The sequence below is a fragment of the Rana temporaria genome, chromosome 12 (genome assembly GCF_905171775.1).
Source record: "Rana temporaria chromosome 12, aRanTem1.1, whole genome shotgun sequence".
NCBI lineage: Eukaryota > Metazoa > Chordata > Amphibia > Anura > Ranidae > Rana > Rana temporaria.
Window position 1 is genome coordinate 113562691 of NC_053500.1, and position 17704 is coordinate 113580394.

The 17704-nt window shown below is 45.9% G+C and overlaps 1 protein-coding gene and 1 pseudogene across 6 annotated transcripts; both read right to left on the minus strand.

Moving 5' to 3' along the window:
• LOC120918576 (zinc finger SWIM domain-containing protein 1-like) lies at positions 1–17694 on the minus strand. Of its 6 annotated transcripts, XR_005744421.1 has the most exons (3): positions 17421–17694; positions 17101–17201; positions 15927–16046 (listed from the first exon to the last, which is right to left on the minus strand). XR_005744421.1 is itself a non-coding variant. In XM_040330233.1 (2 exons), the coding sequence occupies exon 2, from the start codon at positions 1403–1405 to the stop codon at positions 2–4; it is 1404 nt and encodes a 467-aa protein (XP_040186167.1). In that variant the 5' UTR covers positions 1406–1449; positions 17421–17638; the 3' UTR covers position 1. The 6 variants fall into 6 exon arrangements, 4 of the variants coding, with proteins under 4 accessions (XP_040186167.1, XP_040186165.1, XP_040186168.1 ...); XM_040330233.1 differs by lacking the exons at positions 15927–16046; positions 17101–17201 and adding an exon at positions 1–1449 and having other exon boundaries at positions 17421–17638; XM_040330231.1 differs by lacking the exons at positions 15927–16046; positions 17101–17201 and adding an exon at positions 1–1452 and having other exon boundaries at positions 17421–17638.
• Positions 14405–14533, minus strand: LOC120919662 (annotated as a pseudogene).
• Positions 17695–17704: the final 10 nt, after the last annotated feature.

Here is a 17704-nt window from a genome sequence, read left to right on the forward strand (position 1 = left end):
TTTAAAGTTTCACTTGTTCATAAGGCCCAATCCATGCATCTGCCAACTCCCTCAATGTATTGTAGCGCTGCTGAAATGTATCCTCGCTGCACTCCGACAGCAATTCAGAGAGCTGGTTGGTTAGGGATTCCACAGTCAATTCTTTTTCGGAAACATCTGTGCTTCCACCCTTTATGACTTCCAGAATGTCAGATGATACAGGAAGGTTGGAATCGGACCCTCCTGCCTGTGCCCGCCAGGGCCTTTGTATCATATCGGACTGAACCACTTTCTCACTGGCAGTGATAACCGCCAAGATATGGCGACAGGGAAGCTTTAAGACTTGGTTAAAGCTGCAGGAACAAGTCGCTGGTGTTCCATAACTGACCTCACTGGGGTGCTCTAGAAGCTGAACATTGGTTGTTACTTCATTTGTTCCTATCACTTTCACTGACTTCTGGGCAACTTCAAGTTCTTTTTGACAAAGGCTTAAGGCTGAAGGGTTGCGAATGTCCTGCAGAGCTTGAACCATCAATGAAGTGCTCTCAAGGTCCCTGTTGGCTTCTTCAGGTTCCTCTCCTTTGCAATCAATTATGGCGATTTCCTGACTGGTGCAGGTCCTCTTTTTTACAAGATCTGTGTGAAAAGCATGTTCCTTGATGTACTTAACCAGAGACTTTGGGATGGCATTCGTATCTCGAGTGTTTCTGAAGATTTCCATGAAAGCATGGCTCAAAGTTTCAATAGTCGGGAAATACTCAAAGCACTGAGTGGAGCTTTTCCAGCGATGCAAGGCCCAAATCCGATCTTCCAAAAGCCAGTCTGCTTTCAGCTGCATCAACATACTGGGCTTCACAAACTGGTTTAACATCGTATGCATGTTTTTTAGATTCTCCTTAGTGGCGGAACACATTGTGTTCTTCAAAGCGTCGATCAGCAAGTGTTCTGTCTGGCTAGGTAACGATAGCTGATAGATACTTTGCTGGAAGTGTCTGCAGATGTGATAGGCTGAGAGAACAACCTCAGCACTTGGAAATACTTTACGTATAGCATCAGCTCCTTTAAATTGGTGGTCCACCAGAAATATGCGAATGTCTTGCCAATTGGTGTTGAAATCTTTCAGAACTCGAAACATATCAGTGAGGCCTTCATGGCTCTCATTCTTTGGCACAGCTATATGAAGGATTCTTTCTGTCTGACATGTTGTGGGTATGTACGGGCCATCTGCCAAAAATGTGTACAGAGTTTTTTTCTGCGCGTCTTGAGATCGAATGATAAAGATAACTTCAGGAAACCTTTTGAACCATTTACACATCGTACTGGTCTGGAGGTTGAGAAAATCCAAAACTGAGCCTTTATGGAAGTGAAATGCAACTTTGGACCCTGGGTCTGTTGCCATGAACATGTCCAAGTAATAGGAAGCCATTTTCACTTATTCGCAAAGCGCTCGAGAAGAGAATGCTTGATGTTCTGCTAAAATAAAACAAAAAACAACATTTAATACAAAGAACGTAGCAGTGCCAAATTTCAAACGATATTTCCTTTATCAGTTGTATCCTTTTAGTGTAAAGTGTGGTTTTCTTAACCACTTACGGACCGCCCGCCACAGTTTTACGTGATGACTTTGAAGAGGAATACCGTTGTTATGGTAGCAGCTAGCTACCATAACCCTGGTATCCTCTTCAGTGGGCAGTCCTCTACAAGATAAAAGTGGTCTCTGCAGTGGATTCGCCACAAGATCACTTTTATCAGCAGCGGGAGAGGGGGGCCCCCTCACCTCCCGCTGCTCTCCGGTGCCCTCTGCTGCTTACCGGAGCCATCGGTAGTGGCGGAGGCGATCCGGTCCTATCCCTTCCTGTGTTTAGAGACGAGTGAGGGGAAGATGGCCCCCACCCGTCTCCATATCACTGCAGGGCGGAAGCAACGTCAAAACGCCACTTACGCCCATACGTCTTAAGGGGAATTTTTTTGTTGTCATTTTTTTCAAATGACAAATTTTTTTTATTTTATTGCATTCAAATCCAAATATGAGATCTGAGGTCTTTTTGACCCCAGATCTCATATTTGAGAGGTCTTGTCATGCTTTTTTTTCCTGTTACAAGGGATGTTTACATTCCTTGTAATAGGAATAAAAGTGACCCACTTTGAAAGTGTGTTTTTTTTTTTAAATCAATAAAATCAAGTAAAATAAATAAAAAAAAAATTAAAAATTTTTAAAGCGCCCCATCCCGACGAGCTGGCGCGCAGAAGCGAATGTATACTTGAGTAGCGCCCCGCATATGAAATGACCAGTTACACTTACCGGTAGCTGGATTTCTGGTAAGTCTTACAGGACGGCACCCTGAGAGATGACTGGCTCCACCTGACAGGAAACACAATCAAAGAGGTTAAAAACCCCGCCCCTTCCCGTTCTCCTCAGTTTGAGATAAAGTATTCACCCACCAGTGCACGGGAAAGAAAAAAACACAAAACAATACAAACCAATAATGTATCACAAGGGTGGGAAGTAGGCTTGCCGTCCTGTAAGACTTACCAGAAATCCAGCTACCGGTAATTGTAACTGGTCATTTCTCAAGTCGTCTTCCAGGACGACACCCTGAGAGAGAAGCAGGTAGCTTCAGGCCTACCTTAGGGCGGGATCACTGCTTGCAGGACCTTTCTACCAAATACCAAGTCCTGAGGTGACAGTAGTTCAACTCTATAGTGTCTTAGGAACGTGTTCTGGCTTGACCACGTCGCCGCTCTGCAAATCTGCTCCACCGAAGCTCCGGCCCTTTCTGCCCAGGAGGTTCCTAGTGAGCGTGTGGAGTGTGCTTTAACATTAGGAGCTGCCTTACCGGCCTGAACATAGGCTAAGGAAATCGTCTGCCTAATCCACCTAGACATGGAGGCTCTGGACGCCTGAAGACCTCTTTTCTGACCAGAAAAACGAATTAATAGATGGGTAGAACGTCTATTAGTTTATTTAGAGAGGGTTAGTGAATTTAGACAACGTCTGACATCCAGACAATGAAAGGAAGCTTCCTTTTCATTCTGGGGATTTGAACAAAAAGAAGGGAGAACTATCTCCTGTGAAACTTGGTCACTACTTTAGGAAGGTACAGGGGGTCCTGACTTAGAACAACCCTGTCAAATAAACAAAAAAACGGCTCATTAATAGAGAGCGCCTGCATATCACCTATCCTCTTGGCCGTCGTGACTGCCAAGAGGAAGGCAAACTTAAAGGTAAGTAACCTGATGGGGATACTGTCAATTGGCTCAAATGGAGTGTTGGTTAACCGATTCAAAACCAATGTAAGATCCCAGGGCGGAACTCTAGAAATCCAAACTGGGGACAACCTATCTCTGGCTATAAGGAACCTTCTAACCAGGGGATCCAGGGATAGGCGTCTATCCAAAAAATACAACAAGGCTGCCACTTGAACTTTAAGAGTCCTTGTGGCTAGCCCCTGGTCCACTCCGTCCTGGAGAAATTCTAGGATGACCGAAGTCTCCTGTTGGGATACTTGTCTCGCCGAACACCAGCGAGAAAAGATTCCCCAGGTCTTGGCATAAATACGTCTAGTGACTACCTTTCTACTAGCCAGAAGCGTGTCAATTACCTTCTTGGAGCAGCCCTTCTCCCTCAGGCTCCGCCTCTCAAGCACCAGGCCGTCAGCTTGAAGAAGCCGGGGTCTGGGTGATAGATCGGACCCTGCCGAAGAAGGTCCGCCCAAACAGGGAGAAGGAGAGGAGGGGCCACCAACCCGCGCTCTAGAGCGGGAAACCAGGTCCTCTTGGGCCACCAGGGTGCGACCAGAATAAACTTTCCTACTGCTAGGCTTAACCTCTGTAGGACTCTTGGAATCAGGTTCAGAGGAGGGAAGGCATAGGCCAGATGAAACCTCCATACCTGGGCCAATGCGTCCACCCCTCCGACCCGTGTTCCCGGGAGAGGGAGAAGAACCTCTTCACCTTCCTGTTCGCCCTGCGGGCAAAGAGATCCACCTCTGGGCTGTCAAAGTGCTGACAGATCAGACTGAAAACTTCTGCATTCAGTTCCCATTCCCCCTGGAGAATGGGATAACAACTCAAGTAGTCTGCCTCCAAATTAAGGGGTCCCTTTCAGGTGTACTGCCGAAAGACAGGGAATCCTCAGCTCTGCCCAGCCCAGGATCTCTAGCGACAACTCCAGAAGGGTGCGGGATATGGTGCCTCCCTGATGATTGAGGAAGGCTACCGTGGTCGCATTGTCGGAAAGAATCTGGACCTCCCGGCCCAAAATTCTTTCCTCAAATGCCTTTAGAGCTTCACCGACCGCTAATAGCTCGCGGTAGTTTGAAGAGGCCCCCCTCTGTCGTTCACTCCAGGAACCCTGGGCACGGAGCTCGTCCAAGTGAGCTCCCCACCCCCACGTGCTGGCGTCTGTGGTGATCCTGACTGGATCGGTCCGACTCCACGAAATACCTAACTGCAGGTTCTGCGGAAGAAGCCACCAGCCTAGTGTGAGCTTCACTGGGTCTGGGACACTGACCATGACATCTAGGGATTCTCTTTTTCCGTCCCAGGAGGAAAGGAGGAAGAATTGGAGGGGTCTGGAGTGGAGCTGCGCCCACGGGACCGCCAGGATACAAGAGGTCATTAGACCCAGCACCCTCATGATGTCCCTGAAGGAGGACTCTGCTCTCTCCATCGTCGACCTGACCACTGTCATGAGACTCAGGATCTTGTCTTCGGGCAAAAAGAGCTTCCTCTCGAGGGAGTCTATCAGAAACCCTAGATAAAGCTTCCTTTGCTCCGGAAGGAGCAAAGATTTCTCTTTGTTGATAATCCAACCCAAGGACTCCAAGGTAGTCATGACAGTGGCCAGGTCCGTAAGAAGGAGATCCCGACTCTGGTTGTACAATAGCAGATCGTCGAGATAGGGGACTAGCGCTATTCCCTGCAAGTGCAGGAAAGCAATTGCCTCCGCCAGGACCTTTGTAAAGACCCTTGGACTGGATTCCAGTCCGAAAGGGAGGGCAGCAAATTGCCAATGCTGCACTCCCTGGGCGGAGGCGATCGCGAACCTGAGGAACCTCTGATGACCCGGAAAAATTGGGACATGGAGATAAGCGTCTCTTAAAATCGATGGTAACCATGAATACCTCCCTCAGTAGAAGCCTCCTGAGGCTGTAAACACTCTCCATTCGAAACCTCTTGTGGAGGAGAGAGGTATTCAGGGGTCTCAGATTGATAATCAACCAAAATTTCTAGGGTTGTCCCGATACCACTTTTCTGAGACCGAGTACAAGTACCGATACTTTTTTTCAAGTACTCGCCGATACCGAATACCGATACTTTTTTTAATGTCATGTGACAGTGGCAGTAATTTTTTTTTTTTTTACTATTTTTTTTTTTTAGTGATTTTTATTTATTTATTTTTTTAGGGGGGCGTGGGGGGTGAATTGTCAGTGTGTTTTTTTTTATTTATTTTTTTACATTTTATTTATTTTTTTATATTTATTGCAATTTTTTATTTTAATTTTAATCAGCCCTGTTGGGAGGCTTTGGTGAGATTTCAGGGGTCTTAACAGACCTCTGGCATCTCCCCTTTAAGACAGAGAAAGGGACTAGGGAAACAGATTCCCCAGTCCCTTTCTCAGCAGCTTCAGCTGAAATGAATGGAGGGAAGCTCCTCCATTCATAAACTGAAGCATCGTAAACACAGGAGGTTACGATGCTCAGTTATATGAATGGACAGAGTCGGTAATCACCGACTCTGTTCATTCAGAAAAGGTAGGAGCCGGGCTTAGCAGCTCCTACCTCCGCTCTCCCCCCTGACAGATTGAGGGGGGAGAGCGGCACGGACGGGGACGGGATGGATGGAGAGAGACTACAGGGACGGACGGGGGGGGGGGGGGGGGAGAGAGAAAGGCGACGGACGGGGAGGAAAGAGCACTGCATGGACGGGGGGGGAAGAGAGAACGGGACGGACGGGGGAAGGGGAGGAAAGAGCACTGCATGGACGGGGAGAGAGAACGGGACGGACGGACGGGGGAAGGGGATGAAAGAGCACTGCTTGGACGGGGAGAGAGAACAGGACGGACGGACGGGGGAAGGGGAGGAGAGAACGGCACGGATGGACGGGGGAAGGGGAGGAGAGAGAACGGCACGGACGGACGGGGGGAGGTGAGAGAGCAGCACGGACAGGGGAAGACAACACTGACCATGGGGAGAGAAGATTTGCAACTCCCCTGCCTGCCCGCTCAAGTATCGGGTGAAGCATCGGGAGCATTTCCCCGAGTACAAGTACTCGGGGAAATGCTTGGTATCGGTCCCGATACCGATACTAGTATCGGTATCGGGACATCCCTAAAAATTTCCCTGACGGCTTTGGGACCACAAAGATATAGGAGTAAACGCCCAAACCTCTCTGGTCCACAGGAACTGGAACTATAACCCCCTGTTGTGCGAGTTTTGCGACGTTTCGCAGAAGGCCTGCTGACTTGAGGGGGTCTTTGGGTAAGTGAGTTAGAATAAATTTTGGAGGGGGGGGAAGCTGACAAAACTCTAGCTTGTAACCCTCCATTATCTGGAGAATATGGGGGCTGTGAGTAATACTCTCCCACCTGGGAAGGAATTGGGAGAGTCTTCCCCCAACCTTTCCGTCATTTGGGATCCTTGTCGTTGGGTTTAGTGTTGAAAAAAAAAGGACACCTTTTTGTTTTTCCTTTCCAACTCCAACGTCTATTGTTAGGAGGCCTCTTCTCTGAAGGACGGTTTTTACCCCCAAATCCACCCTGGGGGCCTCGAAAAACTATTTTCCTGTTCTGTCTAGGCTTAGTAGGAAAACGCACACCCTTCTCCGAGGACCTAGTCAGAGCATGATCCAGGCCTGCACCGAAAAGAAGGGAGCCCTCGAAGGGAAGACCACAGAGGCTGTTCTTAGACGCAAGGTCCCCATTCCACATCTTGACCCAAACTGCTCTTCTAGCAGAGTTGATGAGGGCTCCCGACTTTGCGGTAGAACGCACAGTCCCTACCGCGGCGTCAGCTAAATAAGCCACTGCGCTCCTTATGAGCTGTAGGGAATCCAGAATCTTCTTTAGATTCTGAAACCTGGGACACAAGCTCCATCAACTTGGAGATCCAAGAATTTGCATTCCTAGCAATACAGGCCGAAGCCAAAAGCAGGACTCAAGGCAGCCGCATTAGCTTCCAAAGCCCTACGCAAGGAGGTCTCTGCCCGCCGATCCATAGAATCTTTCAAGTTGCCCGCGTCCTCAAAGGAGAGGTCAAACTGTTTGGAGACCTGCGCGAGGGGGGCGTCCAATCTAGATACCTTGAAGAACTTAGATTCCTCTTCTTCTTTAAAGGGACAACGACGTTTCCAAGTCTTGTACCTCAAAAGTCTCTTCTCTGGTTCGGCCCATTCCCTAAGGATGATATCCTTGAGGGACTGGTGTACCGGAATAGCCTTAGACTGAGACTTAACTAGGCCCTGGTACAATCTATCTTGTGTGGAAATCTGTTCCGCAGGCTGTGGAATCTCCTCGGAGGCATAAACTGCCTCAAAGAGGGCTTCCATCTCGTTGGCAGAAAAGATATATCTGCCTGTCCTTGCATCCTCATTCTCCTCCTCCGCCTGATCTGCAAAACCCTCCCCCTGAGGGGGGGATTTCTAAGTCCTCAGAGTCAGATACCAAAGACCCGAGAGACTCCTGGCGGACCCTATAAAAATGAGAAGCAGAGGAACTCTCCTGAGAAGGCAGCCTATCCCAGACGACGTCCCGTTGATGACGAAACGCGTAGGTGTGGCCTAGCTGGGTGACGTCATCACGCACCGTACAGAGATACGAAACGACGGAGACAAGCAGACGAAGGAAGCGTAGAGGAGACGCCGCTTCCCTTCAGGTTTCATTGCGCCTATAGCTCTACATAACTGTAAGTGCATTACCATTTCTTATTAAAATCCGGTATCAAGCGGTTTTACACTATGTGGTCCCCCTGTTCTTTCATTTCATGGGAGCCTGAATGGTTACTGTCCTACTGAAGCATTTTTGAAGTACACAGGATTTGGAATTGTCCTCTACACCTTCCACACTCAGAGATAGTCCCATTGGGAAGACTTTAAACGTCCCTGAGCCTCATGTGACCGTTGAAATACGGTCAATCGATCTGGTAAGGAGACTACATTTCAATACTTGGGTGCTCTTTCCGGTGGAGGATCTCCGTTTCACCCTTATTCACTTATAAGCTTCACATGAACTTTTCCATTCATTCAATTGAATAAGGATTAAGTTTATGGACTTCCATTGTTTTTCACAAATATCATATCAATATTTTTTATTGCTGAGCACTTGAATTTTGGTGTTTATTTATTATTTTTTTATATGTCACGTTTTTTACTAATAATTCTTAAAGCGGGAGTTCACCCATAAAAAAATGTTTACCCTTAGATTGATGCTCATTTTGTCTAGGGGAATCGGCTAGTTTTTTTAAAATCTAAGCAGTACTTACCGTTTTAGAGAGCTATCTTCTCCGCCGCTTCCGGGTATGGGCTTCGGGACTGGGCGTTCCCATTTTGATTGACAGTCTTCCGACAGGCTTCCGACGGTCGCATACATCGCGTCACGAGTAGCCGAAAGAAGCCGAACGTCGGTGCGGCTCTATACTGCGCCTGCGCACCGACGTTCTGCTACTTTCGGAAAATCGTGACGCGATGGATGCGACCGTCGGAAGCCTGCCGGAAGACTGTCAATTAAAATAGGAACGCCCAGTCCCGCAGCCCATACCCGGAAGCGGCGGAGAAGATCGCTCTCTAAAACGTTAAGTACAGCTTTGATTTAAAAAAAAACTAGCCGATTCCCCTAGACAAAATGAGCAGGAATCTAAGGTTAAAAAATGTTATTTCCGGGTGAACCTCCACTTTAATTATTTATTGGTTGTCACTATCCAAACAGATCAACATTACCTATTGGTATATTGATTATTTGGGTTTTCTGAGCGCCAAATTTTTTTGTTTTTTTGTTGTATTTACTACGTATTTTACTTATCTTGAGTATTAAAGGGTCACTAAAGGAAAAAAATGTATTTGCTGAAATGACTGTTTACAGGGTATAGAGACATAAAAGTTAACTGATTCCTTTTAAAAATTATTACAAATAGATAAAAATCAATCATATAATGTGCCTGCAGGTTAGTTTCACTTTTAAACTGGTTTCATGTTCCTGTGAAGTAGAGAGACACACAGAACAAAAACAAACAAATCCAGGGCAGTGTTTTATTTTTAAAATTAATCTGATTGGTTCTGTTAAGTTTTAGACACACAGTAATGACAGCTTAGACCACAGTGAAAAGCTCCTAGTACTGTGGTTATAAGGAAACAGACAACCAGGAAGTGTGGAGATCACAGCAGAATTACAGCAACTTCAAAGCAAAAACAAACAATAAGGACATGAAACCAGTACTGCAGTAAGGTAAAGGAAGCTATTCAGCTAAAAAAAAAGAATTCCTTTAGTGATCTTTTAATACTGGCAGCTCTCTATACATTCACGTATATTTTCTTGGTTCACTTATTGTGTTAGCGCAGTGTCTTTTTTCTTCCTCTTGTAGGAAGGAGAACCTTTTCCACTCTCCTGAGAAGAGGGCCCTGCGGCGGGGGGCTCAGGTTCTTTGCTTTTAAGAGACACTTGAAACTCCTTAAGCGTAGAGAGCATCTCAGGCTGGACCTCAAGAAACCCTTTCATAATCTCAGAGGTCTCCTTCCCTGCTAACTTTAGAATGCATCTAGCACAGAAAGGTTTAAAATAATCTGAGGGTAGTTTGTTACTGCAATAGCCACATTTCTTAGAACGGCTAGTGTCCTTGGAAGAACGACTAGCACCCCCCTGGGCAACGATGTTGTCCCCTAAGAAGGAAGGGATACACAGGCATGCATGTAAATAACAGGGGGAACAACACTTGGTCCCAGCCCACCATACCCCCTGTACATAGGAAGACTCACCCCCCGTGGCCTCCTCCGCAGCCAGGGCCATGGACGACCGGTCCTCTTGCTCCATACTTGAGGGAGGATAGGGGCGCCTCTCTCTCTCTCGGCTGCTGTTTGCGTGTGTCCCCGGTGAAGTGAGAGCCGACACTGGCTTGCTGAAGCTGAAGGCGCCATCACTAGCAGAGATGACCCGGAAGTGACACGCGCGCGTGACGTCATCGACCTGCGTCGGCCGGCTCCTGTGTACAGACGCCGGAATCTCAGCGCCAAATTCGAAAGGAGCATCGAATACCACCTCCAGAGCCAGGGCGCAGCTTCAGACTGCACAGGGACCGCCATCACCGGAGAGAGCCTGACCCACACACACCTCCAGGGTAGGGGGAAGGCTAGGAGAGAGAGGGAACTAGCCCCTGAAGCTCCAGGATAGCCACCTATCCCAGGAGACTCCAGTACTCAGGGGGGTTCTTCCAGCTCACTTAGTGAGGCCCCCCTGAGTAAGAAGGGTCCCGCTAGGAAGGGATAGATTCGACTAGACCCAGAGGCTACCCAGTGCCTGCGGTCCAGCTCCCAGGGGGGGGACCACCAGCCCCAGGCCTTAGGTCAGGAAAATAAAAAATTGTTTCGCTGTGGGGAAACACAATCAAGAACTGAGGAGCACGGGAAGGGGCGGGGTTTTTAACCTCTTTTTGATTGCGTTTCCTGTCAGGTGGAGCTAATCATCTCTCAGGGTGCCGTCCTGCAAGACTACTTGAGAAAACAGTGTTCAAACCACACATGCGAGGTATCGCCGTGATCGCAATAATGAGTGCAATAATTCTAGCTCTAGACCTCCTCTGTAACTTAAAACATACAACCTGTAGAATTTTTTAAACGCTGCCTATGGAGATTTTTAAGGGTAAAAGTTTGACGCCATTCCACAAGCGGGCACAATTTTGAAGCGTGACATGTTGGGCATCAATTTACTCGGCGTAACATTATCTTTCACAATATAAAAAAAAATTGTGCTAACATTACTGTTGTCTTATTTTTTAAATTCAAAAGTGCGCTTGTAAGACCGCTGTGCAAATACGTTGTGACAAAAAGTATTGCAATGACTGCCATTTTATTCTCTAGGGTGTTAGAAAAAAATGATAATGTTTGGGGGTTCCAAGTAATTTTCTAGCAAAAAATAATTGTTTTTAACTTGTAAACACAGAGTCTAAAAAAAAAAAAAAAAAAAATAACTCAGTCCTAAAGTGGTTAAAGGGGTTTTAAAGGTAAAAAAAAAAAAAAATTCCCTAAATAGCTTCCTTTACCTTAGTGCAGTCCTCCTTCACTTACCTCATCCTTCCATTTTGCTTTTAAAATGTCCTCATTTCTTCTGAGAAATCCTCACTTCCTGTTCTTCTGTCTGTAACTACACACCGTAATGCAAGGCTTTCTCCCTGGTGTGGAGTGTCGTGCTCTCCCCCTCCCTTGGGCTACAGGAGAGTCAGGACGCTCAGATAGAGAAAAGAAGCTGTGTGTTAGTGGGTGTCCTGACACTCCTGCTCGCCCCCTCCAGAGGCTTTCTCCACACCAGGGAGAAAGCCTCGCATTACTGTGTGTAGTTACAGACAGAAGAACAGGAAGTTTAAAAGCAAAATCGAAGGATGAGGTAAGTGAAGGAGGACTGCACTAAGGTAAAGGAAGCTATTTAGGGAAAAAATAAAAATAAAATCACCTTTACAACCCCTTTACGCAAGTCATTCTTTCTTAATCTGTTGGAAAGTTTCTTACCCGAGATTCTGCCAGTAGCAGCAGTTCCTGTTGTACGAAAACAATAAAAGTGGCGCTAGAAAGTGATATTGATAGAAATATTAAAGTGAACTGAATCATAAAACTATGTGAACACAAATAAAAAGTCCATGTATGATGAATCCAAAAGCAGTGAATCACTGGAAAGGAACACCGTCTGAGAAATGGTCTCCTGTGACGAACAATTAGAAACACCACGGTGGGATGAATAAACAAATGTGAAGAGATGACCACCACCAGGAGGGGAGGCTTACCAGAGATATTGAACCCTGTTAAGCATACGCCTAGAGGGTCAATATAGGCTGTTATATGAGTTGATGGAACCACATCAATCGGATCCGGATACACTAAGAAAACGATGGCTTGAACACATCACTTTAAATCAGAGCGGAGGGGGGTGGCAACGTCTTGATGGTGACTCCCAAGAGGTCAAACCGTATCCAAAGCACATAAAAGAAAACGAAGTCTCATAGTGTAATACCGTAATACTGGTGAAATTTATTAACGGTTAAAAACACTTACAATTCTGAAGAAGACAAAGGGCATCAATAAAAGGTGGCGCATGGCAGCAGCAGAGTCCCGACGCGTTTCGCAATAGTTTGCATCATCAGATGATGCAAACTATTGCGAAACGCGTCGGGACTCTGCTGCTGCCATGCGCCACCTTTTATTGTTGCCCTTTGTCTTCTTCAGAATTGTAAGTGTTTTTAACCGTTAATAAATAAATTGTTTTTTAGCAGTTCCTGTTGTAGGCTCACATTGCTAAGCAGCAGCACTACATTGCAATTAGCAGCACGGTCAACCTGCCATGTGAACTCCTTCAGATGGTTCCCAGATTGCTTATAGACAGACTTGAGAAGTTGGGTTGTCAGCTTGCAACAGAAAATCCTGTTACTGGCAGGGTATCCAGCTAAGAAACTTTGAAACAAATTCACAAAAAAAAAAAAAAAAAAAAAAACTATCTGCTTAACATCCCTGTATACATTGAGGCATGATAGTGAACATGGATTAAAAGGGTTGTAAAGGTTTGTTTTTTATTTTCTAAATAGGTTTCTTTAAGCTAGTGCATTGTTGGTTCACTTACCTTTTCCTTCCATTTCCCTTCTAAATGTTTTTTTTCCTTTGTCTGAATTTCTCACTTCCTGTTTCTCCTCAGTAAGCTTGCCCCCATCATCTGAGCCGTTCTGGCTGGGGGTAGTCAGCCAGAACAGCTTACTGAGAAGGAACAGGAAGTGAGAAATTCAGACAAAGAAAAAAAACATTTAACAGGGAAATCGAAGGAAAAAGGTAAGTGAACCAACAATGCACTAACTTAAAGGAACCTATTTAGAAAATAAAAAACAAACCTTTACAACCCTTTTAAGGGTCCTTTCACGTGACCACATCTGCTCCGTTCAGCATGGAGGGGGTTAATGACATCCGTGCCCATTCTTTTTTTTTGTCCACATTTTGGCCACGGATGTTGGTGGACCTGTGATGGTTTTATGAGTGGCTGAATGTAAACAGGCTTGCGTCTGTTTACATCTGTCACACCTGCAAGTGACAAACGCACCAAAATGCGTGGTAAAAAAAAAAAAAACACAGCATGAAGCAAAAAGGTGCAGGAGCTTCTTTGGCGTGTTTTCTGCATGTAGGGCAGCCTCTTCTGATAAATGAGCTGCTCTATTTTTTCTGTTGAAAAGCCTGTGGCGTGCAAAACACAACCCAAAAACTTCACCCGGTGCAGGAAAAAAATGTGCACACACATAAAGAGTAAAACACAAAAAACTGCGACGGGTGCATCGTCAAGTAGTCCTCCGAAAAGGACCCAGCTCTGATCCCCCGGGGGGTTAGGCTCCTGACAGGGAAAAGAGTAATCTGTGATCCATGCAGCCGAAGCCACATGGACCCACCTTGGCCCAAGCAGCCGCAGCCACAAGGACCCAACATCCTCGGAGGGACTGCCGAAACAGAACCCTCCTCGGTGAGGCTCCCCCGAAGGGAGACCCCATGAGAGTAGGCGAACTAAGCCAGAAGGCCATGTCCACCCACTCCCAAGTCTTTCAGAGCAGGCCCGAGGACCAGCACCCTACTCGCCAAACATAAAGTGCACGCAACAAACAAAAAAAAGACAAAAACGTGACAAACACGGGGAAAAATAAAAAAAGAAAGTGGGGAAGAAGGAAGATGGGAGAGTGAGGTAAAGTGACCAACGTGCAATACGATGGCCGGCTCTCTGGCCAGGAAACAAAAATTCCTCTGGTCCTAGCCAAAAGGCCCGGCCCAAGAGGCAGGTGTAAAAAAGTGTGTGGAGATGTGACCTAAGGTGCCACACGATGAGTGCCCCTCAACACTCGTGCAATGTATGGCACCCCTGGACTGCCACTCCAGGGGCACTATCTCCACAGGCTTTTCAACGGTCCCTGACCCCTGGTCCGGACCGGCAGCGCCCTTCCCAGCCAGGAAGGTAGGAGAAGAGGTCGGGGAGAGCCCACCTATGCAGGCTACTACCCACAACCTCCAACTCTCCCACCTAATTACATTCGGGAAATATTACCCGCCCCTCCCGGTAAAAGGAGGAGCAAGGGTTCTCTCCCGAACAACTGACTGGGGCAGACACCACCAAATCCAGGCCAGAGGCCAGGGACCCGGCCCTTCAGCTTCGACCTCATGCCTCTCTGTCCCGATCAGAAGGCTTTCACCTCCACACCAACAGGCTTAGCGTCCGCCAACTGACATCCCTTTCCCTCTGCCCGGGTACTGGGGACAGTCGGCACAGCACCACCTATTGGCAACTGATAAGAACAGATACTACACTTGATCTCAGCCAAAAGGCCGAGAAGCGATAAGAAATGAGCTGCTCTATGTGCATCGAACGAAAAGGCGCAGAAAAAAGCATGCGTTCACGCAATGCCTAGATGAGAATGTGCCCTCTGGCTCAGATGTTGCAATCTACAGCGATTTATATTGTGGAACTATATCAAGTATACTTTAAAGCGGAGGTTCACCCAAAAATCCACTTTTTGACATTAGCTGTAGCATACTGCTAACATCTGCAGTATGCGTTTTTTTTTTTTTACTTGTACTTATCGTTATATGAGCCCTTGTTTTCCGGCTCCGAGCGGGGAATCCTGCGGGGAATGGGCGTTTCTAAGCGAAGAGGAGTTGATTGACGGCTGCTAAGGCGCGTCTTGGCCTCTGTTTAATCTTCAACTGCCATGATGCTGCACATGTGATCAGTTATGACACCAGCCATTGGATGGTTTGACAGTTTGGTTGAGAGCACAACCAATGTGACAGTTAGCATTCCCGGCATGCCAGGAATGTAAGTGCTTTTTCAAACTGTTAAATTGATGGGTGAACCCCCCGCTTTAAGGGTACAGAGACCTTGTGGCTAAAAAATAAAAATATATAGTGTTTTTTTTATTTTTTTATTATCAAAGTCATACACACCACCGATCAACCATCAATGACCGACATCTGGGAGAGAAAGTGTCACAGGCTCCTGCACACCCTGACATCATCCCACAGGACTGTCCCCTCTCCAGTTCAAGGACCACTGTCCCCGACCCATTATCCTCTCCTTCTTGCACAGTAAAGCACACACTGGGGTTTATTTACTAAAGGAAATCAACTTTGCATTGCAAGTGCAGTCGCTGTAGATCTGAAGGGGACATGCAAGGAAAATAAAAAAAAAACAGCGTTTTTGCTTGCACATGATTGGATGATAAAATCAGCAGAGCTTCCCCTAGTTTCAGAGCTTCCCCTCAGATCTACAGCGACTTCACCAACAAGTGCACCTGTAGTGCAAAGTGGATTTGCCTTTAGTAAATAAACCCCATTGTGTCTCTCTGCAGCCTTTTCTCTTTTTTACTGTGCTGTGTAGCCCTCGCCATGCCTCTGCACTAGCTTAGCTGCTGCACCTGTGCCAAGGATGAATGCTCTTGGATTAGAACCCTCATACCCCCCCCCTTACCTCCTTTATAGGTGCATTAGATTTCTCAGACTGTTCTATAGCCACCAGCAGTAACGAGAGAGCGAGATCAGATTTAAGCCCCATACACACCATCAGATTATCTGCAGATTTTTGTCTTCAGATTTACCAAAACCATATAATATGAGGTCAAACCTTAAGAGTTTCAATTTGTATGCAATCAGGCAGGCCCTTGTACTACATGGTTTTGGTAAATCTGAAGACAAAAATCTGCAGATAATCTGATGGTGTGTATGGGGCTTTAGTCATCTCAGAGTCAGTATCTCATTCTAGGAAGTAGCGATGAGCAATGCCTGAACAAAGATGGTGCTGCTCTTCCGGGAGGGACAGCAGATGAAGGCTTTATCAGGAGGATTACTGTGATCTCTGTCAAAGATAAGAAATACATGTAAATGATACACTTAGCAAATTACATAGCATGCGTGTATTTAACCACTTCCATCCCGCGCCTATTCTGACATTTCTCTCCTTCACGTAAAATTTAAAAAAAAAATAAAAAAAAATTTTTTTTTTGCTAGAAAATTACTCACAACCCCAAACATTATATATATATATATATATATATATATATATATATATATATATATATATATATATATATATATATATATATATATATATATATATATATAAAATTTTAAGCAGACACCCTAGGAAATAAAATGGCGGTCATTGGAACTTTTTATCTCGCACGGTATTTGCACAATAATTTTTTAAACGCCTTTTTAAAAAAAAAAATAAAAAAAATAACTGTTTCATGTAGGGCTGCAACTAACGATTATTTTCATAATCGATTAGTTGGCTGATTATTGTTTCGATTAATCGGATAATAGCCTTAAAATAAGAAAAATGTGCATTTTTTTTTTTTTTTTGGGCCTATTTGTTGTTGGGCAGATTACAAAACACAAATTGCCGCAAAAACACATTACATGCTTTTCTACAGCTTCTCCATTGAAGTATATAGAACCAAAAAAAAAAATAGCACCGTTTTGCGTTTAAAAGTCCTTGCCCTTTTTCAAATAAGCAGCAGCTAAAAAAAATCATGGATGTGAACGTGTCCCATAGGGATACATGTAAATGAACTGTAGTGTGTTTGTACAAAAAACATAGGTGTGACCCACGGCCTGAGATGTTTAGTAACACAATGGGGTTAAAAAAACAAAAATAAGAACAAAAAGAGCAAATAATCGCTACTGTAAGGGGTTCATTTTTTTTACTGTTGGACAGTGAAAGTAATATATACAGTAGCGATTTGCTTTTTTGTACTATAAAGGGCTAATTTTGGTTTTTTTAACCCCATTATGTTACTGGCCGATTAATCGATTATGAAAATTGTAATCGATTAATTTCATAATCGATTCGTTGTTTCGGCCCTAGTTTCATGAATTAAAAGATAAAACAGTAAAGTTAGCCTGCTCACCAGGTGCTGACAGACAGGTTCACTTTACTGCCAGACACCCCTATGTGCCAATCCTCCTCTCAGATCTCCTGTAGGGAGCCCACACACTGGACAGATCCAATCTGCAGAGAGATAAAACATCTGCACTGAGAGAGATCTCACCAATACATACAGAGAGCTGAGGGGGAGGCCAGCCTGACACATCACTCCCCTCCCCCCCTCCTCCCAGCACAGGGAGAAGATGGAACATCACACAGCATGAGGTACCCAGGAAGTGCTCTCCTCAGCACTGTACATAATGATGGAACAATAACAAACATCAGGGCAGCACACACACAAACCTCCTCAGAGTGACATGCTGGGACCTGTAGTTCCTCGTGTGAATGTCTCACAGACCTCCCCGTCCAATCAGAGCTCAGCCCTCTCTCACTATACATTCACCTGCAGCTTTCCCTCTGTGTATACTAACAGAAGCTGCTCCCGTCCAATAGGAGAAGCCGGAAACGACGTAGAGAGAGGCGGGTCTTGGATAAAACATGCTAGAGGGGAGGGGCCGCTGTGCTCTGCGTAAGGGAGGGATGGAGGAGTGTATTGTGTGCGATGTGATAAGAGGGGGAGGAGCACT

Coding starts and splice junctions, on each gene's coding strand:
- LOC120918576 (XM_040330233.1), bottom strand. CDS start 1,405: ATGGCTTCCTATTACTTGGACATGTTCATGGCAACAGACCCAGGGTCC.